Source organism: Balaenoptera musculus, chromosome 13 (assembly GCF_009873245.2).
Source record: "Balaenoptera musculus isolate JJ_BM4_2016_0621 chromosome 13, mBalMus1.pri.v3, whole genome shotgun sequence".
NCBI lineage: Eukaryota > Metazoa > Chordata > Mammalia > Artiodactyla > Balaenopteridae > Balaenoptera > Balaenoptera musculus.
The window spans coordinates 65,473,703-65,497,703 of record NC_045797.1 but is presented as its reverse complement, the minus strand read 5'-3'; the positions used below and the strand labels follow the sequence as shown (position 1 = coordinate 65,497,703).

The following is a 24,001-nucleotide window of genomic DNA, read 5'->3' as shown; positions in this document are numbered from 1 at the left end:
CAAGGCTGGGACCTGCCCCAATGCCTGCATACCTGACCACCATCCCACACTGCCCGCAGCCTCTGCAAAGTCTCTGCCAACATTCTTCATATTTGCAACCCCTCTCACAGTATCCATTCTATGTGCCTCTCTGTGGTGTGGGTAATTAAACTCCGAATAACTTAAGGCAGACGGTTTGCTAGAAAAATGACAGTGTTAAGAACGAGGAAAGCTGATTTCGCGGCATGTCATGGAACTCCCCAAGCTCTGGTTTCCTGATCTGTAAATGGGGCAGCTGCTGCCCCATCACCAAATGGAAAACTCAGGACCCTGAGGCTCTTGTAAAAGCTTCTTGTAACCTGGAGAATTGTTACTAACCGCCACCCTGCAGCTGCCTCCTCCTCGCTATCAGGAAGTAAGCTTATTGTTATTAATAACAATATCGATCACTTTTCGATGACAGTTCTGTCCTAAGCACTTTACATGGGTTATCTCATTTGCATTCACATACCAATCTTACAGAATAGGTTTTGTTTTTTGGGGTTTTTTTTTGTATTTTGGCTGCGATTTTTTGGGTCTTCGTTGCTGCTCACGGGCTTTCTCTAGTTGCAGTGAGCAGGAGCTACTCTTCGTTGGGGTGCACGGGCTTCTCATTGCAGTGGCTTCTCTTGCTGCAGAGCATGGGCTCTAGGCGCGTGGGCTCAGTAGTTGTGGCGCACGGGCTTAGTTGCTCCGTGGCATGTGGGATCTTCCCAGACCAGGGATCGAACCTGTGTCCCCTGCGTTGGCAGGCGGATTCTTAACCACTGCGCCACCAGGGAAGCCCCAGAATAGGTTTTAATACCATCTCTGGGCTGCACATGAGGACCTGGGGCACAGTGAGGCTAAGTGACTAGTCGGAGATCACAGACGTCATAAGAGCTAGGGTTGGGATTCAACCCCAGGCAGCCTGGCTCCAGGGCAAAGCTCTCAAACAGCGGAATGCATCCTCCCACAAACCCAAAAAGGTACATCCAGTAGGGCCAGGATCCCCTGGCAGGCCTCGAGGCTGAAGAGAGGCTGTTCGCTCCTTAGACCTGTGAAGGAACAGAAAGAGTCTGCATGGGGGTGGCCCCAGGACTTCATGGCCCTTTTCTGAACAGGAAGAGACAGTGCTGTCTAGGCCGGCCATAGGGTCCAATGACCACCATTTACGTTGGGGCAGGAAGAATGAGAACAGTGGAGACAGAGAGAGAAGGCTTAGAGGGGATTCCTACACCCTAGTAACACAGTAAAACCCTGCAGAGAACATTCTGGTTTTGCTTCACAGTAGGTCAGACGAACATGGCCCTGTGTATCAGAGGGCTGGGGTGGGGGCAGACAGGACGATAGAGTCACAGGCTCCCCAGTCTGAAAGGGCACCTTTTTCAAGCTCCCACCCAAACTGGGAGACAATCTCAGATGTCCTGACAGATGGCCTGTCGGTTCTGGGAGCTCACTTTTTCACATGGATCCATAGCTCCAAGTCAGGAGAAATTTCTCATGTTAATTCCAAAGGAAGCTCCTGTAAAACTCACTCACTAGTCCTAGTTCTACCTCCAGAAAAGCATGAACAGGTATTTGTCCCCTCTTCGACTCCTCTCCTCCATTCTAAACATCTAAACCTTTCTCCATCGGTTCCCCAGATGATATGGTTTCTAAATCCCCACCTCCCTCTTCTACGCACTATGCTTTGCCAGCGTCTCCCTAAAACGTGGTACCAAGACTGGAATGCACTCCTGCAGCCGCAGGTGGATTAAGCAGAGTACAGTGGGTCTATCACTTACAAAATTTTCAGTCCGCATTTCCCAAATTAGGTTCCAAGGGAGATGTTTTGCAGAGAAAGGGTTTTGAGTTCAAATACATTTGAAGTATTCTGTATCTATGACCCTTGTCTCCATCACCATGTACCTTAGCACGTGATCAGTGTACAGGAGCCAATGTTGAAATTTTGTTAAATGCAGAATTTCCTAAGCACAATTGACCATAGAATCTAACCCATTTTACTTCATGGAACACTTACTAAAACCTCTTGGTTTCTAACATTTCTTGGAACACAATTTCAAAAACACACACTGAATGCTTCCATTAAATACCGCCTGAATTTGGATTAGCTTATTTAGCAGCAACTTGAAACTATTAGCACATGTTAAGCTCAAGGCCAACTAAATTAACCAGATAGCTTTCAAATTAACTGCCACAAAGATGAGGTCTCTTCTGTTAGGAACTTGTGCAACTGATTTTTTAAATATTATAAAATGGCAGTTTTTAATTACCACCCTGACTACATTTCATCTTTTTGGCTTGGGCACAGCTTGTGGTGAGCATTCTGAATTTCAATTCTGTTGGCTATTATATTAATTATTCCTCCCAGTTCTGTGCCATCTGTGGATCTGATAAGCTTGCATGCCATGTCTTCTTCCAAGCCATTGATAAAAGTTGAGGAAGTGTAAGGGGACCAAGGGCAGAATACAGAGACTCTCAACTAAATATCTAAAACGTATAGGCTCTGACCCATAACATAGAATTATCTCTCTGGGTTCATATTTATATAACTCTTGGGATGATGATAAAACTTGTGAATCATACTGCAACTTTCCAACCCACATTTCATCATTTATTATGGGAGACTTTACCAACTATTTTGCCAAAAGCTATAGTAGCTCTCCGATCTATCAACCAGAAACCCTCTTGTAGGAATAAATGAAAACAATGTGTCCATCCATTCTTTCAAAAATCATTTTGCATACTTGGGATTAATGCCTTAAAAATTTTAATGTGCAGAAGCCATCTCTTTTACAATTTTTTTTTGAGGAGGGGTAGGGAGGGGCCGCATCTCATATTGTATAATTTCTAGAGTCTCCCTTTCTGGCTCTTTTATGATACCCAAGTTTGGCTTTGAGAAACCATCTGGAAATTATACAGTTTCTGAGTGTGTTTGGATTTGAAATCTTGGCTTCATGTAAAGGAGAAGCAATCACATGTTTCAGGTAGCAAATACCCTTTAACTGTTTGGTTTACTCTTCAAAATCATGTTTTTCTCACTCAAAATATACACATAAAATACTTTTATATGGGGCTTCCCTGGTGGCACAGTGGTTGAGAATCTGCCTGCCAATGCAGGGGACACGGGTTCGAGCCCTGGTCTGGGAGGATCCCACATGCCGCGGAGCAACTATGCCCGTGAGCCACAATTACTGAGCCTGCGCGTCTGGAGCCTGTGCTCCGCAACGAGAGAGGCCGCGATAGTGAGAGGCCCGCACACCGCGATGAAGAGTGGCCCCCCTTGCCACAACTAGAGAAAGCCCTCGCACAGAAACGAAGACCCAACACAGCCATAAATAAATTAATTAAATAATTAAATTTAAAAAAAATACTTTTATATGGGCTTTAAGCTTTCCTGATGATTTATCCCAAGCTTCATACAAAGGCATTCACACCGCCCATCTGCAGTTCTCCTACGCGATGTGCTCCTTCCTATCAGATTTCTGTGGGTTAATCAATTTAAATATGAGCTCCTCAGAGAGCTCCCTGGTAAGCTAGTCCATACTTAATATTTATTTGCCGGGTTGAGAAAATGAATGCCATTCTTCCACATGGACTTTATATGCCAAGAAAGAAATATTCAGCTATTCTTCTCAAACTAGCAAACTAGCAGAAATCTTCATTTTCACTGCCATCTATCTTTACACACTCAACTAAGCAAAAAAAAAAGAACAATTCTCTAAGCTGCATAAATTCCTCTACCTCTTTGTCAGACCACACGACCCACCCTGGTATAAGACACAGCTCCTGGGGTGACCAGTGGGCATTCACGTGTCCCACCAGGAGAAAGAGAAATAGACCCAGAGTTCAGAAAAGTTGTGTCCCCTGAGTCCTACAGGATGACTCTGAAATACTCACCTGACCAGGGCATGTGGTTCAGGATCTTCTGCAGTTGGACTGCATTTATTTCTGGATGCTAGAGCAGAAGCAGAGTGGTAGAAGAAAATCATCATTGCTGAAGGCTCGTTAGATGCAGAGGGCCCACAGCTAAAGGGGGCTGGGAAAGGCCTCTCCCACATCTGCTCAGGGTGGCACATATGTCATTTCTGGGCAGAATAAGTGATGCCGTTTTCCTGCACATAAGGAACATGACTAGACATACAACTAAATCTGGAATTTCATAAGAACTTCTACAACAGTTTAACTGGGTGCCAAGTTCAGAGCACCCCAGCAGGGCAGGACTCTTAAGAGGTAGACTAATAGGGGTGATTCTCAAACTGGGTTCTATAGAGATGCTTTGAAAGTTCAGCAATTGGGTTTCAGTTTTATTATTAATAAACTATCCTTAGCCAAGAGTCCAGATTTCCATTTTAGAGTTCAGAAAAGCAACCCTTTACATGAACATTTAACTTTAGAACATATTAATGCAAAACAAGTACCATAAATTTGAACTTATAAAATGGCTATAAGTTATCTGTTCATATTTATCTGTTTTATATATGTTAGGTTTCTCTGTCAGATCCCATTTGATAAAAAGGACTGCTGCAGAAAATGTATGGAAACCCCTGGTATGGAGGAAAACTTTTATAAACAACACACATAAGATTCTGATGTATCCTCTCTGACGACATTAAGCAAAACGCCAGTGGTGAAGATGAGAGAAGATGGGAGGGCAGGCAACTTGGGAATGAAATCAGGAGTGTTACTTACACAGGGGGTTCATGTTCTTCCAGTTGTGATGACATCACTCAGATGGCAGGCCCAGGTTTCTTGCCCTGCTCCTAAATGTATTTAGTGCCCTGCAGGTTAGGGACGGGTGGCCTCTTGCTGGTGCTCAAACCTGGGTCAGCCCAAGGAAAGAACTGGAAGGGACCAGGTGGGTAGCCCTCCTCCTCCCCAATGCCTCTTACCAGTCCCACCCCGCCCCCAACCCACCCATGGGGTCTTCTCCCTGGGCTTCCCTCCCCCAGACCCCCCAGGGCTCACCATTGCCACGTTCCACCCACTCCTCCCAACACTGAGTCTCACCTCCGCCATATTCCATCGTCACAGGGATTAAAAATTAAAGTTGTTTTTCCTACAACAAATCAATGTAGCTTCCAAGAACGGATATGCATTTTACAGGAGTCTGCTGGAAACAACAGCTCTACTCATTTGTCTAAAACCTTGAGGGCTTTCATAGAAAGTGGCAGTTTGGAGACTAGGAAGCCTTAAATCACAATTTATACACAGGGTCAGGCAGATGCAAACCCACCCTCCATGGAATTATAGGCTCCACAGTGTCCCCTGCTCCTTGCTACCTCCCTTGGTTCAACTTACCTTTTCAAAGAGTTTGGTGAAGAATTCATCCTGCCCTTCACTTTGGTCTACAGTTTCCTATAGGAACAGACACACAGAAGGACTTGGTCATTCCCCTGGACGAATGGACTCTCGTGCACTCACTAATGTGCTCACGGCTCCCAGGCCTCTGAAATCTGTGAGTCTGACCTTGAGTGCTGGTTTAAATGTTTTACCATAGCACTCACCCACATCCCTGTTTCTCCAATCGTCACTGGCTTTGGGGAAGTAGCAAACCGTGAAAGGGGCAGAAGAAACACCAGGTAGAGAGAAACAGAAGAACATGGAGGTGTGACTCATGCATCTGGGGCTCTGGGCCTTCAATGCCAAGGACCTGATCAGAAGGGCAGTTATTTTGGTGCAAAAACAGCAGAACCTGCATACTTCTAGGGCACGATAGATAACATACTATGTGTGCCATAGAGTAGGGCCTGCAGGATCTGCAGACCTCTTCCCCCAACCCCTGAATGTGAGGGGAGAAGCCCCCCTTCCCGGCTCTGTAAACGGTCCCCATCATGTGGAATTCCACCTGACAACTCACCTTAGAGAAGACGACACTTGAATTGCGGCCAATTTCACTGAGGGGGGAGAAAAGACCGAATTACTTCTTGGGGATCATTTTGGGAATGTTTTGACCAATATTCTCCCACCCCTGGGAACTCACCTTCCCAGTTCCTTAAGCTGATGCCCCACTTGCCCTTGAAGCATGCAGTCTGGCACATGGCTCAGCACACGACTGTACCTCCCCACGCGCCCTGTGTTCTCACCCCACGGCCTTTGCTCAAGCGGAGCCCTCCACCCCGTGTACCCTTTCCTTCCCCCACCCTCATCTAACTACTCCCACTCATACGTTCAGACTCAGTGGTCTCACAAGGCAGTGAGGCCTGGGACCAAGTTAAACTATCTATGCCCGAAATATGATGGAAAAAGAACTGGGTTCTAAGCAATGAAGGGCTGTCATGTCAGAATAATCATAGGCAAAATACAGGCCTCCCTCATTTCACTGTGCTCCGCCTTACTGCATTTTTTTTACAGATTGAAGGTTTCTGGCAACCCTGCATCGAGCAAGTCTATGGGCGCCATTTTTCCAACAGCATTGGCTCACTGCCTGTCTCTCTGTCACATTTTGGTAATTCTCGCAATATTTCAAGCTTTTTCATTATTATATTTGTTACTGTGATCTTTGATCAGTGATGTTACTATTGCAAAAAGATTCTACCTCGCTGAAGGCTCAGACAATGGTTAGCATTTTCTAGCAGTCAATTTTTTTTTTTTTTGGCCGCACAACTCGGCATGCAGGATCTTAGTTCCCCGACCAGGGATCCAACCTGTGGCCCCTGCAGGGGAAGCGCAGAGTCCTAACCACTGGACAGCCAGGGAATTCCTGAGTATTTTTAAATTAAGGTATGCACATTGTTTTTTTAAGACATAATGCTATTGCACACTTAATAGACTACAATACAGTGTAAACATAATTTTTATACGCCCTGGAAAACCAAAAAAATCCTGTGACTCTCTTTAACGCAGTATTTGCTTTATTGCAGTGGTCTGGAACTAAACCTGCCATATCGCTGAGGTAGGCCTGTAATAACTTTGGCTGGGATGAGTGTATATTGATTCGTCTGAGCCTGATGGTTGATGACAGCCCCCCTCAACTGAACAAACCCTGTGCATCTCTTAGGAATCACCACGTCCTTGAAGCCACCCCTGCTTCCCCCAGGACCATGGAAGGTTGGCTCAGATGCTCCTCCTTGGTGCTCTCCAAACACCCTGGGCAGATAAACGCTTGCCCCAGACACAGCGTAACATAAATAACTGTTCATACGTCCATGTCCTTTCCAGATTTTGAGCTCCTGGAGGGCAGGGGCCAGACCTGTTCTAGCTTTTTCTCTCCAAGTCCAGCAGAGTGTTCCTTTGTTAGAAGGAGAGCGGGGAGGAAGAAGTGAGGGATGTCTCCGCGCAGACAGCTGCCCTGCTCTCCTGCTCACCCCGTCCCCTGTGTTGGTCACAGAGACCCCCGTCCTCCACCATTTCCGCCTCGCCCTGCCCCCCTCCCCTGGCCCGAGTGGACCCCAACCTCCGGGAGAGGCCTGGACCTTACTAAAAGATGTGCTTCCTGCAGAGGACTCTGAGGACGAACTCAGACTCCTGGCGGGACTCAGATGTGTAGGGCACAATGACGTATGTCCCAGGCTCCAGCCACAGCTCCCGACTCACTTCCTTCTCTCTGAGAAACGTCTCAGGCCAATTCAGGGGAGCATTTTTCCAGAAGAACTTGGGAGGCAGTCTCCTCTGGTCATCATAGCTCTGTGGGTGGAGGACAGAGGGCAGCAGTTGAGCTGATCACCCAGGGCTTGTGGCCAGGCCTGGGCCCCTTGGCCAGGAGCCAGGACTAAGGTGGCCTCTGATTTGCCAAATCCCACCTGCCCCAATGGAGGATGAGATAAAGGGATGAGGAGTGGAGAGAAAACACCAGAACACGTCCATAGTGGGCACCTTTGCTGGAACCCTACATGAGGTTGAATAAATATGTTGACTGATTTGACTTTGTGTTAAAAACAATATCATACACAAAATGAGGTGAGGAATGTCACTGTGTCTGCACTTTCCACTTTACAGTTGGGGGTCTGAAGTTCAGACAAGTTAGGTCATCTGCACAAAGTCACCTAGCGGGTAAGAGTCTCAGCCAGGATTGGAATTCAGGGCAGCTGAGCTCCAATGTCCACGTTCTTGATACTTCCTGATGCTGCCTCCATGTATGTGCTACAATTTCAAGATTGATTATGACATGATTATGCTCATAGGTACAGACGGACCACCAGCCATCTCCCTCCATACAGATCAACTGGAGATTCCATGTCATCTCAGTGAAAGCAGCCTCATAAAGGGGAAAGAGTACTGGCCAAAGCTCAGAAGACCCAAATCAGAGGTCTGGTTTGTGTTTTGTTTTATCTCATATTTTTACTCTCTCTTTCTCTCTCCCTCCCTCTTTTACATCCCCCTTTTGCCCTATTTTTCTCTCTTGCTTCCTCTTCCCTTGGCTCTCATGCAGGACTATGGAGGGAGGGGAGATCCATAAGGGGGATGCACACAGTTGCTGATAAAGACACTACCCACCACGTAAAGACATTTCCCAGATTCCACTTAGGGCTGGGGAAACAAAATGTATCTCTTGGTGATGCATGCTTTCTTTATTGAGACAATGAGAACTAGAAGATCAGCCCTTTGCTGTCTTTGCCCTGGCTGCCAGGAATCTCAGAACTAAATTTTATAATCAGCTGTAGTAGCTGTTCTAGGTTTAGTGTTCCTGGTAGAATTAACTGCTTCCCTATCCCTCATCTATTTCTAACTTTTTTCTCGCCTTTTGAATTCTGTAACCTGTTCATAGTTTTGTTCTGTTTATACTTTTTACTGTAGGTTGACCCAATTCTATTTAGGAATAGGCTTGATATAAATAGCTTTTTTTTTAATGAAATAGTAGAATTTAATAGAAATTCATGGCATTTTAGATTTGTCTAGATTTACCAATGTCTATCTTGAGATCTGGCATCATTTATACTATTTCCTAGACTTTTTTTTTGAATTTTATTATTTTTTTTATATAGCAGGTTCTTATTAGTTATCTGTTTTATACATATTAGTGTATATATGTCAGTCCCAATCTCCCAATTCATCCCACCACCACTCCCCGACTAAATAACTTTTTCTTTTTAAATTAATAGGCAACTTTGGAAGCACTCAGTATTCCCTTGGGAGGAAAACAAAAAACCCAAACCGACCCAAGACACCCAATGCAAAATGGTTTCTTTACAAAAACCCTTTTACTCGATTCAGTCCAATCTGAGAAAATTAAGTTTTTCACTCCTGTTTTCTTTGGGAAACAAAGAATAGCTGCCACCCTTCAGAGGCTGGGATAGCTCAGGCCTTCTCAACTGATCCCTCTAGGCTGCCACTGCAGCTGAAACACAGAGCTGCTCGTGTCCCCTGCCTGTGTTTCTGTTTTTGTTTTCCCAGCCTTTGTCCCTTGTCCCCTAGTAGGTGGGCTGCATGGGCTCCTGATGTCCCATCTGTTATAGATCTATTTTATTATGGGCTTCATAACTCAGGCAAGATTGTGATTTATCATTCTTCCTATGCTGTGACAGTCTTCAATATTAGCCCTAAGTATTTATGTAGGGATTTAATCGATTCTAAAATTTATTGGTTCTGCATCAGGCTCAGACCTCTCTACGGAGGTATAAGGACTTTGGGGGGCCCTTGGATAAAAAAAGAACAGCAGATGCTCTTTACTTGCACACACAGAGGTAGTTGGCATTATTGCCAGACATTCCAGCGGCTCCTTACATAAGGCTGCTGCAGTCTCAGTGAACCCGGGACATCACTCCCTACCAGGGCCAGCCTGGCAAGTGTGCAACTCACCTTGCTCATCTGAAAAACAAAAAAGAGAGGCCTCATTAGACAGTGAATCCAGCTCTTTCACAAGCATGAATTCTAATGGAGGCTGGTATACAAGAAGACTCTACCCAGAGGCCACTTCCCCTCCCATAAGACTTGCTGTTCCAGTCAGTGACATTTTAATCCATCATCAGAAATTCTAGAAAAGGGTGAGGCAAGGTAAGCTTGGCTTTTGGAGAGGGACAAAGGGAACCAGAATTAATTGTACCAACTGTGTGCCAGGCACAATGATAAGCACTGCTACACGATCTTCCTTTACTCCACCTTTTGCATAAATATCATTGTCCCCATTTTACAGATGTAGAAACTGATGTTCAAATGCAAGAAGGTGGCTCCTTCTAGATCATATATTCCCAAGGATTTGTACCCATGGTAGACAGAGAGGGATGTAGGTAGACAGAGATGGATGGTAAAGAGGACAGGAAACAGGAAGAAAGGATAAGACTCCATGAGAGGCCCACCTACCCTGAAGAGGTAGAAGCCAATGGCGAGGTGCGGCTTCTTGTTGTGGTGCCTGTGCCTGGGCTTCTGGAGCAGGGACACGAGCATGCTGCAGGGCATCTGGAACCTCCTGAGGTCTCCAGACCAACAGCAGGAACTGTGGGTTCTTCCAAAATGTGTCTGGGGCAGAACATAGCCAAGGTGAGACAGGCTCCCCTAGCATCTTGCTTGCCAAACCACAGAGAGGAGCACAGACCCAGCGTGCTGCCCCGGGATTCCCACCCAAGGTCCACCCGGACAGAGCTGGGGTCTCTTTCACCACAGCTCTGTCCCCGTCCCTCCCACCTCTTCCACCCCGGGTTCTTCTATGGACACACAGACCTGAGAGTTACTCTCCACTGTAGCTTTTGCCCAGCACGCTGCCTGGCACTGGCTTTGTGTCCTGGAGACGTTCACTGCCTGGGCCAGTGGCTGTTAACTAACTGAAGAGAACATGCCTGTGGTCCCAGGGAAGCAGCATTTTAACGGGGACCTTAGCTTATGTGCAGCTTCAGCCTTTGGGGGGACCCTGTGGGGGAGATGAAGCCAGAGCCAGGGCCACCCGGGCCCCGCTGAGATCTTACCCCCTTCAAATCTTTCCTACCCAAGAGATGGCCCATTGTGGAGAAAGGGACACAGTCCCCAAACCTCTCCACTTGGAGAATGTATACACCTTCATCTCCTATACCTGATGACCTGGGAATCCTTGATTTTGTTTCTCTACCAAACTCTAGGTAAGGAGGGCCCGATACATACGATATAAATACTATTTCAATCCTGCCTGTTATGGGGTGGTTACTTCAGCATATCAGTGACCTTATCCTAAAACCACAGAAAGATGTAACCCAACCTTCTACTATGCCTGTGCGCTTGTGGCCTCCTGGTGCCGATTAGGAAAGGGAACCCTCTGGAAAGATACACCCTCAAGAGGTAGGCAGCCTGACTGAGAGTTCTACACCCTGGTGCAAATTAGGACAAAGGTGACCCAGCTTCCTGGTTCACATAGCCCGGGGCCAGTGCACGCAGCTTGGCCAGCAAAACCCCCTCACTTTCAGCCAGGGGCCCTGGGCAGTGGCTCTGTCTGCAGTCCCACCTTTGCCTGGAGAAGCTGCCACTTTAGACCCAAGAGCCCCTGGCTCCTGCGCACAGGCTCACCTCGGGGTGACTTTGTCGGGCCACCAGCCATGGTCCCTTTCTCCCATCTCCCCTCCAGCATGGTGTACGACCACTTCTGGCCCACCTCCTGACTCAGCAGGCCTGGGCTCAGTTTACAGATGACCAGAAGCATGAAATGTGTTTTAAAGTCCTGCAGTGCCATCCTGTATAGAGGACGAAGGAGATGACATCCAGTCATCAGGACAAGAAGGGAGGCTGCAACTAAGTAACGGGCATCCCAGCCCTCTGCTGGACCCAGGGCCCCATCCTCCACACCCCCACGCAGAGCTGAGCTGGCTTTGGACCCATGAGAGTGGGGCTGGATGGACCAGTGTGAGGGTCCATCTCGGGCAGGTGGTGCTACCAAGAAACCCCACCCTGTGTCTGGAAGCAGCGTCCAACAATGGCTGCCTGAGGACAATGCTCCTGGGCCGCTGCTGGTGGTGATAAAGTGGAATTGGGGCATTCATAGCTAGTCAGTTGATTTATACATGTTCAATAAGAATTGCACAAATCAGTTCCTCATCATCAATTGATTAAAAATCTTCGCCCCTATTGGCTAACGTTGTGCCCCGAGGCGTGTTGTCTGAACCAGCTCAGTTTACTATCTGTTAACGGAAATAACAGTATTTGCAGGACTCTTGAGTTCAATGACCACCTACTTCAAGAGCGAAAGGGCCACAGCAGTCTGAAAAGGATTGGTACAGGGAGAAGAGGGACAGCGTGGGAGTTAATAGTAAGGGTGAAAAGTGGAAGGAACGGGGAGCAGGTGGGTCTCATGTCAGACACCCAGAAGCAGCATCAGCTCAGGGTGTCTGGTGGCCTTTCATAAAAAGGGGTGAGAGGCTTTGGGGTGGGTGGGAGTAGTACTGCTTTGCTCTGGAGGGCACAGGTGCGGTGGCTTATAGTCGGCAAGAAACAGAAGTCAGAGAGGAGGCAGTGGCCACACCCACCCTCTGCTTTGAGCACCTGCTGAGTTCCATGCCAGGGGTCTCTGCTCTCATGAGCCCCTAAAGGGTCTTCTCGATCTCTGTATAAGAGATGCCTGGCATACATGAGGCACCCTGTAAACGTTTGCTGGATGGATGTCCTAATGTAAGCCAGGGCACGTGCCCCAAGTCTCTGAGTCAAATACCAGAATTCTCCATCATCATCTTTCCTCAGCAGCAGAATCTTCTCCTTGGGGCTCAGTAGCTCCCACATACTTGAGCTGAAAACAAAAAAGAAATGTTTTCATGGGGAAGGAAAGGATTGAGAGGGACATGCAAGAAATTATTCAGTAAATGCTCTATAGGGTAGCTATTTATTCTCATCTTCATACTGCTTGCAGACAATTACATCTCACATCCTCTATTATGAAAGCAACGTGTGACATTAATTCATCACTCACTCTGAGCCAAGTTCTGGGCTAGGCTCTTGACATATTTTATTTCATTTAAGGCTAACAGCAACTTTACAAAGTAGGGATTTTTACTGCCATTTTAGAGATTAGGAAACTGAGGTTAAAAGAGATTAGGTCACATGCTTGCAGTCACAAAGTTATTAAATGTCAGAACTAGCATTGGAACCTATGTTGCTATTGGTTTTTTTTCCACAGCCCATCATTTTGGACTTCTGTTTCTGGCCACAAAGGAGTAAGGCTTTCATGTACCACTTCCCCACTATAAACAACTAAAAATGGGACAAAATACAAGAAACAACTGTTCTTGGACATTAGACAGCAGGCAGCACAGAATTGTGACCCCAAGAGGAGAGAGACAAATAAAGTGAGCCCTAACATTGCCTAGACTCCTGCCTGAAACTAATTCCCTAGACAGTGATGCAGGGAAGGGGACCCAAAAAGAGCCTAGCAGTCTTACTGAGTGGAAGAGACAGAGTCTGAAGTTCAGGGAGACAAGACAGCTAGAATTTGCTGGGGAAAGTGCCCAAGAGGAGGGAGCTACTTAAACAAGGACCTCCAGAGAACTTCATAGGTGTTCCCTTGAGTCTTTGGCTAAAATAAAATCTGTGCATACGTAAAATGAAATCCCACAAGACTGGACTATACACAGAACAATTTCCAGAGCTGACACCAGGCTGGAAATCATTTGAATTCCCACCAGCCAGAGTCAAAAGACCTTACAGTATACATGGGGTCTTTAGGAGAGAACTCAAAGGGTCTACACCTTAGTAGTGGGGTCAAGTTAGGCCCCAACTAAAAGTTTTCCTAGATCTGTCCTAAAAAAAAACTTCAAAGTATCAAAATAATCCCTAAGCAACTAAATTTACGATGTCCAGTATCTAATAAAAAATTACTATGTATATGAAGAAGCAGAAAATGTGATCCAATATCAAATCAATATCAAAAAAACAAACAACCCAATTCAAAAATGGGCAGAAGACCTAAATAGACATTTCTCCAACTAAGATATACAGATGGGCAACAAATACATGAAAGGATGCTCAACATCATTAATCATTAGAGAAATGCAAATCAAAACTACAATGAGGTATCACCTCACACCAATCAGAATGGCCAGCATCAAAAAATCTACAAACAATAAATGCTGGAGAGGGTGTGGAGGAAACGGAACCCTCTTGCACTGTTGGTGGGAATGTAAATTGATACAGCCACTATGGAGAACAGTATGGAGGTTCCTTAAAAAACTAAAAATAGAACTACCATACGACCCAGCAATCCCACTACTGAGCATATACCCTGAGAAAACCATAATTCAAAAAGAGTCATGTACCACAATGTTCATTGCAGCTCTATTTACAATAGCCAGGACATGGAAGCAACCTAAGTGTCCATCGACAGATGAATGGATAAAGAAGATGTGGCACATATATACAATGGAATATTACTCAGCCATAAAAATAAATGAAATTGAGTTATTTGTAGTGAGGTGGATGGACCTAGAGAGTGAAGTAAGTCAGAAAGAGAAAAACAAATACCGTATGCTAACACATATATACGGAATCTAAAAGAAAAAAAAAATGTTCTGAAGAACTTAGGGGCAGGACAGGAATAAAGACGCAGATGTAGAGAATGGACTTGAGGACACGGGGAGGGGGAAGGGTAAGCTGGGACAAAGTGAGCGAGTGGCATGGACATATATACACTACCAAATGTAAAATAGATAGCTAGTGGGAAGCAGCCACATAGCACAGGGAGATCAGCTCGGTGCTTTGTGACCACCTAGAGGGGTGGGATAGGGAGGGTGGGAGGGAGACGCAAGAGGGAGGAGATATGGGGATATATGTATATGTATAGCTGATTCACTTTGTTATAAAGCAGAAACCAACACACCATTGTAAAACAATTATACTCCAATAAAGATGTTTAAAAAAATAAAAGAAAGAAACTGTGATCCATGACCACAAGTAAAAACAGACCTAGAAATAAGAGAGATATGATGGAATTAGCAGATAAGGACATTAAAACACCCATTATAAATGTGCTTCATGTTCTCAAGGATGTAAAGGGAACTATGGACATGATGAAGAGAAAAGTGAAAGATATTCTCAGATGGTATCTCTAGTGTTAAAAAATATAATATCTAAAATGAAAACTGCTCTGGATGAGACTAACAGCAGATTAGACACTATGGAATAAAGCCCATCATTTTATTTAATCCTCATCACACCTCTGGTTCAAAGAAATTAAGAAGTTTGCCTAAGATCACACAGCTACCAAAGTTAATTTAACCCGTCATTTTTCTCAAAGGCAAGCACTTGTTTTCCTAAACAAACCACTACCAACAACATTATGATGCTATATTTCTACAACACTTTAAAATTTATATAAATCGGGCTTCCCTGGTGGCGCAGTGGTTAAGAATCCGCCTGCCAATGCAGGGGACGCGGGTTCGAGCCCTGGTCCAGGAAGATCCCACATGCCCACTAAGCCGGTGCACCACAACTACTGAGCCTGCACTCTAGAGCCCACATGCCACAGCTACGGAAGCCTGCGCGCCTAGAGCCTGTGCTTCGCAACAAGAGAAGCCACCGCAATGAGAAGCCCAAGCACTGCAATGGAGAGTAGCCTCCACTCGCTGCAAATAGAGAAAGCCCGCGCGCAGCAACGAAGACCCAATGTAGCCAAAAAAAAAAAAAAATTTATATAAGTCTTTGGATGCCATTTCTCCACACAGACTCAGTCCCTCCGACAATTCTCTTTATTAATTATAATAAATAGAGTATAGTACATTCTATCTGGAGTAATATTCCACTTGTTTTTCTGAGCCTTCATTTTTTCATCTATAAAAATGATTAAGTGATGATGCAGATGTGAAAATGTCAAAAGCACGCATTTGAATTTGTGTGCCAAAGGCAGCCTCCTTTGCAGCCTTCACCTACCCCGTCCTCACCCCTCCCAGCCGGTCTCAGAAGTTCACCTGTCACTCCAGTCTCCTTTCCATTCCACTCTTCCCCAGGGGTTCTGCAGCTTGATTAGGTACACAGGTCCACGTTTGGAGGTCACCTGTATAAAATGAGAACCAGTCCAGGTGGCTGGGCTGAGTGCCAATAGCAAATGGTGCAGATATCTGGGTGAGATTCATGCCTGCAGATGAGCCCTTGAAATGAACGATCAAAGGCCCTGGGAGTTGGTAAAGGGGAGAAAATGGCTCTGCTGCTCACTAGCTGTGAGAGCTAAGGCAAGTTACTTAACCTCTCTGTGTCCTTTTCCTGATCTGTAAAATGAAGCCAATAGTCACATCTACTGCAGTGAGTTGAATGGGTACCCTCCTCCAAAGATATGTTTACCTAGAATCTGTCAATGTGATCCTATTTGTAAAAACGGTCTTTGCAGGTGTAATTAAGTTAAGGATCTTGGGACAAAATCACCCTGAATTAGGGTGGGTCCTAAATCCAATGACAAAAGTCCTTACAAAAGAAGAGAAGGGGAAAGACACAGAGGAGAAGGGCGTGTGAAGATGTAGGCAAAGACCGGAGCTATGCATTCCAAGCTGAGGAATGCTGGGAGCCATCCTAAGCCGGAATAGGCATGAAGGATTCTCCCCTACAGCCATTGGAGTGAGTACGGTATTAAGGACACATTGATTTCAGACTTCTGGCTTTAAAAAACACTGTGAAAAATAAATTTCTCTTGTGGCAATTTGTTATGGTAGCCCTAGGACACTAATACACCTACTCATAGGACTGTTGTGAGGATTGAGTTAACATTGGTAAAGCAGTTAGGACAGTATTTATCACATATTAAGTGCTAAATATTGTTAAATACATTTGTTAAATAAATATAAAATCATAAACGTAAATATTTTTAAATATAAATTTTGTTATCTAAATATGAAAATAAAAGTTCTTGACACACACAAACATGACTGATGGAGATCTAAGAGAAAGAAGAAGTCAGATGCGAATGGAGTTGAAAAAATCTGAAACAGAGTTAAAGGGAATTGGAGGACTTTGGGGAAGTCACACTCTCTAGAGGATAGCAGAGGTTCTTTAAGATTCAACCTGCTGATTCCTTATCTCTGTGCTTTGCTCCTGCCCTCCCTCCACCAGGAAGGCCCTTCTCCCCTCACACAAATCTACCCATCTTTCAGGGGCCAACTCCATGTCACCTCCTCTATAAAGTCTTTTCTGATTTCCCTCCAACCCAACCAGGTAAATGTCTTCTCTCCTACCTCTAAACCCCTCAAGCCTTTCACCATTGCTTTCTTCTTTCAGTTTCTACTTTGCTTCCCTATCCATTTCAAATATGGTTTGCCTCCATACTTGACTGTAAGCTCTTTGTAGGCAGGGTCCCCGTCTGGTTCATCTTTCTCTCAATGTTTAGTAGAGCTCAAAAGATGGATAGCATCAGAAGGAAACTGGGAGATTGTGGGAAAAGGAGCATGTGGGAAAGAAGCAGGAATCTGGAGGGAAAACCCAGATAGAAAAGCTATCAATGGCAGCCTAGAGCGAAGTGAAGCTCAAAGAAGGGTTGTGAGGCACAGCAGGGCTAGGTGGCTGATTGGCTGGGACTGTCAAGAGAGGCGGGGATGGTGCGATGGAGGTGGCAAAGGCTGGACCCACCACTTCACCCCAGAGAAGTGGCACGGAGGTCCGGGGAGCCTACTACCTGCTTTGGCAGGCCTACCAGAAAAACTCACCCCCTAGACTGGGCACAGACACCAACGTTCACCAAGATGAGGCAAGGCCTCGGTGAGAAGGCCCGGGAGAGAAGGGAGAAGTTGAAGGGAGACAGAGGGGCTGGGTTCCGCCCACCTTCCTGATCCCTGGGAGAGTATAGGCATGGCCTTGCACCAGCCCATTCTTCAGCACTCTCTCCTTCTGCAGAGACAGAGAGCTCCTGTCAGCACTCTGCTGTGTACAGCTAACTTGGGAGTTGGGGGGATTTATTAGCTGGAGCCAGGGTTTATGCGGAGGGGATGGGAGAGACCCATGCTGTGTTTCCTTACAGTTTTCAAAGCTCTTCAGCACCTGCAGTCTCATTTGAGCCTTTCAAGAAGTCAGGGTGTCACTCCGCAGTGATTAGTACCCCACCTTCCTGAGGGCAACACAGACTCAGAGCTGCTAAGTCATGTGAGGTGATGCGACGGTCGTTAGCAGAGGCAGGGCTGAACTGAGGGCTTCCTACTCCACTTCCGGGTTCTTGTTTGTTATGAAATTTGACAGCGACAGCTAGTGGTGCTGGTAAATGGCCTTGCATGTGGTTGACACTCAAGAATTGTTAGCTCCCTTCTCTGAACACAATCTGTATTCTATGGAGTTCTCGCCTGCCCCGGGGGCTCAGCTCTGCTGTTCTAGTTTGAACGTCAGGACTCTGGGTGCGGGAGCTGGTGGAGTCCGGGGGCCCACACGAGGTGAGAGCAGCAGCTGGTTGACAAAGGGGATGGGAGCAGCGGAGGAGGCCATCCTGCCAGGGCGCAGCCCAGCCTCACCCCTGAGTGGGTCTGAAGGCCAATCTGGGTTCTGCTGTAGGTGGCTCGGGTTAGGGTGTCCCAGAGCTTGCCAGGGGCTTCCGCCAGGTTGATGGTCATTGTCACCCCTCCAGTGAAGTCCACAAGGGCTTCAGATACCTGTTTACGCTGCAAGTCTTCATAGGAGCCAGAGAGCCTGCCCAGGGAAGGCATAAGCATGGGATAAGGGAAGGGTGTCTATGCTGTAGCCTGGGATGGTCCAAACAAGTCTAGAGAATCCCCTGCTTGGTTATTCCCCAGTCATGTGTCTGCTATTCCTTCCTTCCATCCTAGGGGCAAAAAAAGAAAATATATACTCAGAGTTTCTAACCCTATTAAAGAACTCCATCCATCAGGGAAAGGTAAGACTCTTGAAAGCATGTTCTGATAGCGTGACCTCTATGTTTGCTGAGATACGCCTCATCTCTCACGTGAGAAACTTCACTGCTTCTTCGTCTTGTCCTCCCTCAACATTGATGAGAGGGAGACAGAGGCAGAGGAGGTGGGAAGGGCTGGGAAGGAAAGGGGTTGTCTTACTTAGCATAGGCCTTTTCCAGAAGAGTGCCCCAGAACAAGTTCTTGTAGGTAGAAGAGACAAAGACCAGCTGGCCAGCCTCATTCACAGGCAGTCGGTCATCTACCACCACTGGAACCCACTTCCCAAAGTGCCAGAACTGGAAGGAGAGAGTGCCCGCTGGTGAGTGAAGACTGCCATGGAGGATAGTCAGCCCAGGGAGCAAAGACATGACTCTTCCAGAACCCTCTTTCCAGGCTGGGGCACCAGGAGGACACTCACCCAGAACCGGAAGATGCCAGCATACTTCTCAGTGAAACTCTGATTCAGGGGAATGACACGACTCAGGATATCCTGGTGCAAAGTCAGAGCTTGCAAAGCCACCAAGAACCAGCAGTCGCCTAAGCCGGATAGCACACAGTCTCCACATGAATCTGCTGGACGTGCGTGCACAGACCGCAGTGTCTGCATGGCTGTACTGTACAGGCCTGCACATGCTACAAGTGTCCACACGAATCTACTGAGGGCTCACTGCATGCAAGAAATGTCTGGCGCCAATTGCTATCCTCTCTGGGCTTGCAGCCTAGTTTAGGAAAAGGAAATTCTATATTGGGGAGGAAGATGGTGAGTGAGCAGAATAGAGGGTGGGGAACATTGTCTGGAATCCAGACTTGACACCAAGAACTGAACCATATTCCTGGACCAGCTTTTAGCTTCCCCTTGCCCCAATGTCAGGAACTTGGGCCCAAACACAACCAAAGTTTTCTAAGGCCTGCTTCTGTAACTGATTTATGTTCTTCTGAGAAAGGCTCAACCCTTCTGGACTCCATTTCTCTGTCTGTGAAATGGGTATCACTACACGTGTGCCTTCCCTCATGGCCAAGGGTTTTTCTATTCCTCTAAAAACAAAGTTGGGTTGAGGATAGATCTGCTTGGATTCTGGGGTATCTAGTGACTGGTGTGCCAAGAAGGACTCATTACAGGGACTAAGGTAGAGTGAGCACATTTTCCAAAGATGAAACTTAGACCTGTAAACTGGTAACAAGGATGATCGTTAGGCAAGGTGTGGCATTCCCACACATCCTCAGGGGACAAGTTGTGATCATTTTCTCATCAAAGGACAACATGTCAAGGTAGAGTTCAGGGTGGACATTTCCCCCGTTGGGCTCTCTCAATCCCCCTCCTCCCCACCCAGCTCTGCCTTGTCTGGGTTGGGCTGGCTACTGCCAGTTGTGCGTCTCAGGGGCTGTGCAGACTTACCTACCAGTCCCTGGCACAGATCCAGCCTTTTGGCCTTGGCAGAATAGAAGTGGGGATTGCCGTGCAGCTCCTGTAGGAACAAACAGAAATGTCCTTCTGAGTGAGAACAAAGAAGCTCCTGGAGCTACAAGGACCACAGTTTCCCATATCCCCAAACTGGACTTCTGGGGACATAAATATAGAACATATGTGAAATCAGGGCTGTTCCAGAAAATCAGGCATACAGATTCTGCCCACTGTATTTCTCATTCCTTCTTGCAGCTCATGTTAAGTGAGAGTCCTGGAGAACCCCGTGTAGATATTGAGAAGTAGCACTTGTATCAAGAATGCCTTTTCTTGGGCATCTGTGAAAAATGGAAGCACCTCTCTTAGGGAGTGTTCTAATTTTTCCTAGAGATTTCTCATTCTCCTTATTCTCCCCCTACTCTTCCTTCCTACCCCCAACCCCCAGTCTAGCGGCCTCTTTGGCTTCCATGCTGAGATGCAGGCTTGGGGGGGCAGGGGGAGTGGGGGGCTGTCTCTGCTCCACAGCAGGCCCTAATCTCTCCATCTTTGCATGTGCACGCTTCCCTCAAGGTCAGGTGTGTGACAGACTCACTACATCAGCAGTTCCCAAGATTTTCTGGGAGAAGGAGAATCTTGGCTGTCATCTAGTTTAGGAGGCTCTCTTGGGAATTTTACACACAGTAGGGACTTAGTAAGTCGGGGGCTACAGGCCCTGATGGTAACGGCTGAATAGGGAACAGAAAAGGGGAGAATCTGTAGCACAGATTGACTTCATTTTGTTCACTAGCCGTGTTTGGGAAATCTTGTGTGTTAACCAAGTTTGGGGGAGCTGGATTGCCTTTGAACACACTAAGACGTTGCCTTTTAAAGGACTTGTTGATGCGTTTTATGAAGAGAAGAACACTTGTAAAGTGATTAATAGCTTCTTCAGGATGAGGCCACACACACACATACCTTATCTTTAAAGAAGTATTCCTAAGTCACCTTCAGGAGAGTCTAGACCCAGATGCAGCCCGTTGGAAGTTCTTGTGTGTCTTCTGTTACAAGCTGTGGAAGAAATTGTCTCATTCCCATATTGCCACAGCTCTCTACAAAGGGCCACATGGGTCTCGGTCATATGTGGAAATGCACTTTAACTGTTGTAAGTGAGCAATGTTGGAGCAGACTGGTAAATGAACACACTAACCAGGACACAGGTATTAGCGTGTGCAGCCTGAAGACACGCTGCCTGGCCTGAGAGCTTCCTTGGCTCCCCAGAGGGAGTTGGACTCATCCATCATGTTCTTCAGGTCGGGATTCATTTGTCCTCAGCAAATCAGTAGTCAGAGCCTCAACCTTCACTTTTCCCACATTGGCTATGCTTGCCTTCTCTGTAGATGCTGAGGGCAAGAGAGATCTTTATGGTGGGGAGGGGGGATCCCTGGTACTCATGACCCCCAGGAGGCCTTAGAATGTTAACTGGCTGGTGAACATGGAGCACCATCACCAGGTGAGACACTGGGTCTCTTTCACGCCTCGGGTCCCTGCCCTGATGGTCAGTTCCTTCAGATGTTTACTGAGAACCTACTATATGCAGACACAGTACCATGCTGGACACACACACTTGGCTCTTGACTCACCAATAAGGGTAGAGTCGGGGCTCTGAAAAGGAAACAAAAGAAATAAGAAGCATGTCCCTGCTCACAGGTACAGTGGACCTGTAGAATCCTCCTACGGGATGACTGATTTCCAGAGAGCTCTGGCATCTCACCACAACCCACTGAGTTGTCTCAGGTAAAATTGGAATAGAAACCTAGGCTCCTTGCACAATGTCTCTGTCTACATGATTAAAAGTTATCAGATGGAAAAAATGATCAATTCCATCCTCTTGACAGTCGGAACAAAAGAACAAGACTAAGAATCAGCCCTGCCTGATTTATCTTGGGAAGAACTATACTTCTTTTGTGTAACAGGCATTGTACAGTGTTCATGGTGTGCCAGATTTGGAATTAGAAAACCCAGCAGGTGGCTGGGTTTGCCACCTCTTACCTGTGTGGCCATGGGCAGACCACTTACTATGCATGAGCTGGTTGCTTTACCTATAAAAAGGAGATGACATATACTGTGCCTACTCTCAGGACTCAAAGAGACAACGATGTGAAGTGGCTTGAATAAACTCTAAAGCAGGGGATGGCAAACTATGGTCCATGGGCCAAATCTGGCCCACCATTGGTTTTTGTAAATAAAGCTTTATTGAAACACAGCCACACTTACCCATTTATGTACTGTCCATGGTTGCTTTTGCAATATACATTACAAAAGCAGAGTTGAGTAGTTAGAGCAGAGATCATATGACCAACAAGTAAAAATATTTACAGCCTGGCCCTTTACAGAGAAGTCTGCTCTAAAGCACTACCTAACCTAGGTGGATTGTTGCTGCGTGGCACTAGGCACAGGGGTAAGCTCCAAGGAGGAATTCACAGAATAAAATGTGGTTAATTGAATCCATCACTGAGAATTTATCTTAATGCAACAGAATTTTATCTCTAATTGATTTATTGATTTTTTTTTTTTTTTTTTTTTTTACAGAGTCAACATTTTCAGTTACATTTGTGTCTCAAAAAGACCTAAAGATTTGGCTTGCCACTTCTCTCTGCTAAAGTCCGGTCTCTAATGCATTTTTTAGAGGTGATGACATCAGGCATTCTTTAGCAGTTTTCAGGTGCTTTTGTGGGTACTGATTATGAATAGGAAAACCCACATCTCTATGTACAGATCATGACCTGTTCATAAAAGGGGAAATGATTTTACAAAATTAACAGTTGGAAAGGATCTTGAAAGTTTTTACCATTTAGATATCTATCTGCATTTAGATTGAGTTTTTAATAGAAGACCCCAAGACATTGCGTTTCAGGAAACAATGAAGGACTTGGTCCAGCTATGAGATATTGAAGGCAAGAGTATTTTTTTTCCTGGATTTGCAGAGCCCATCATTGTATTATGAAAAAAGAGGTGGCTGATAAGTGTTTGCTGACTGACTGACTGAATGAATGAATGAATAGATGTTTCTTCATTTGTAAAATGTAAAGAATGGTAAAGCCTGCCCTCTCCACCCCTCTTGATGTGAAGCTGAAAGGAGAAAAGGACAGGAACACTTTCTGTGAGCTCTCAACCATTCAGCTGCTCTTCTGTTGTTCTGATCACATCCCTGGAACTAGTTTAGGCTGAGAACTGTTTTCAAAGGCCTCCTTAGTACCACTCCCTCCTCATCCAGGCTGGCTTTAGGGCTCTTTTTCAAGGAGGGTATGTGGGATCTAGGGCAAAGTGCCCTGAGGAACAAAGTAAAATCAAGGTCAGCCTTAAGGAGTCTCCATAGTGACCGTGCACCGGGAGAGTAGACTGGGGCCGGGGCAGGGGTTAGGGAAGGAGAGAAGGGAAGCCCTCTGCCTTCACTGGTGATGCTGTGTGAGAGGGTCCTCTGGGGTGATTGCAGGACCATTTGGAGAAATAAGAACTTGGCGGATGGAGCTCCCTACCCACTCCCAACTGCCCCATCTTCCATCAGACTCTGTGAGACACTACACAGCCACAGATCTCTGTAGAAGTGCAGACACCCCCAGACTCCCCCAGAATGTGAGAGTGCACCTTGAGTTGCCACGTAAATTTCTGCAGGCTTCCGAACATTCACTTGGCCCATGTGGAAGCCAGACCCTGATGTCACTCTTTGTAGGTGAACTAAACATCGGGCTGGAAGGAAGTTGGTGGTCCTCCCTTTCAGCGGCCCTGTGTAGAGGCAGGACCTCCGAGCAGTTTCAGTGGCTCTTGGCTGTCCAGCCTGGCTGGCTTAAAAGCCCGGGGGCATCTTCTTGGCACATCCTCTTTTTTTACTTTTTTACAGGCTCCTAGACCGGAACTTCAGCAG

At 46.3% G+C, this 24,001-nt stretch overlaps 1 protein-coding gene across 1 annotated transcript in view; it reads right to left on the bottom strand.

The window, feature by feature from the left end:
• CAPN14 (calpain 14) overlaps positions 1-22,140 on the bottom strand; it is a 58,810-nt gene extending 36,670 nt beyond the window's left edge. Inside the window, 16 exon segments of the mRNA XM_036872580.1 lie at positions 991-1,055; positions 3,901-3,958; positions 5,302-5,358; positions 5,861-5,897; positions 7,421-7,658; positions 10,236-10,345; positions 10,347-10,395; positions 11,410-11,573; positions 12,545-12,619; positions 15,789-15,874; positions 17,626-17,688; positions 18,303-18,477; positions 18,858-18,994; positions 19,117-19,235; positions 20,095-20,164; positions 22,129-22,140. Of these exon segments, the coding sequence (XP_036728475.1) occupies positions 991-1,055; positions 3,901-3,958; positions 5,302-5,358; positions 5,861-5,897; positions 7,421-7,658; positions 10,236-10,345; positions 10,347-10,395; positions 11,410-11,573; positions 12,545-12,619; positions 15,789-15,874; positions 17,626-17,688; positions 18,303-18,477; positions 18,858-18,994; positions 19,117-19,235; positions 20,095-20,164; positions 22,129-22,140 (1,515 nt within the window).
• Between the last annotated feature and the right edge of the window lie 1,861 nt (positions 22,141-24,001).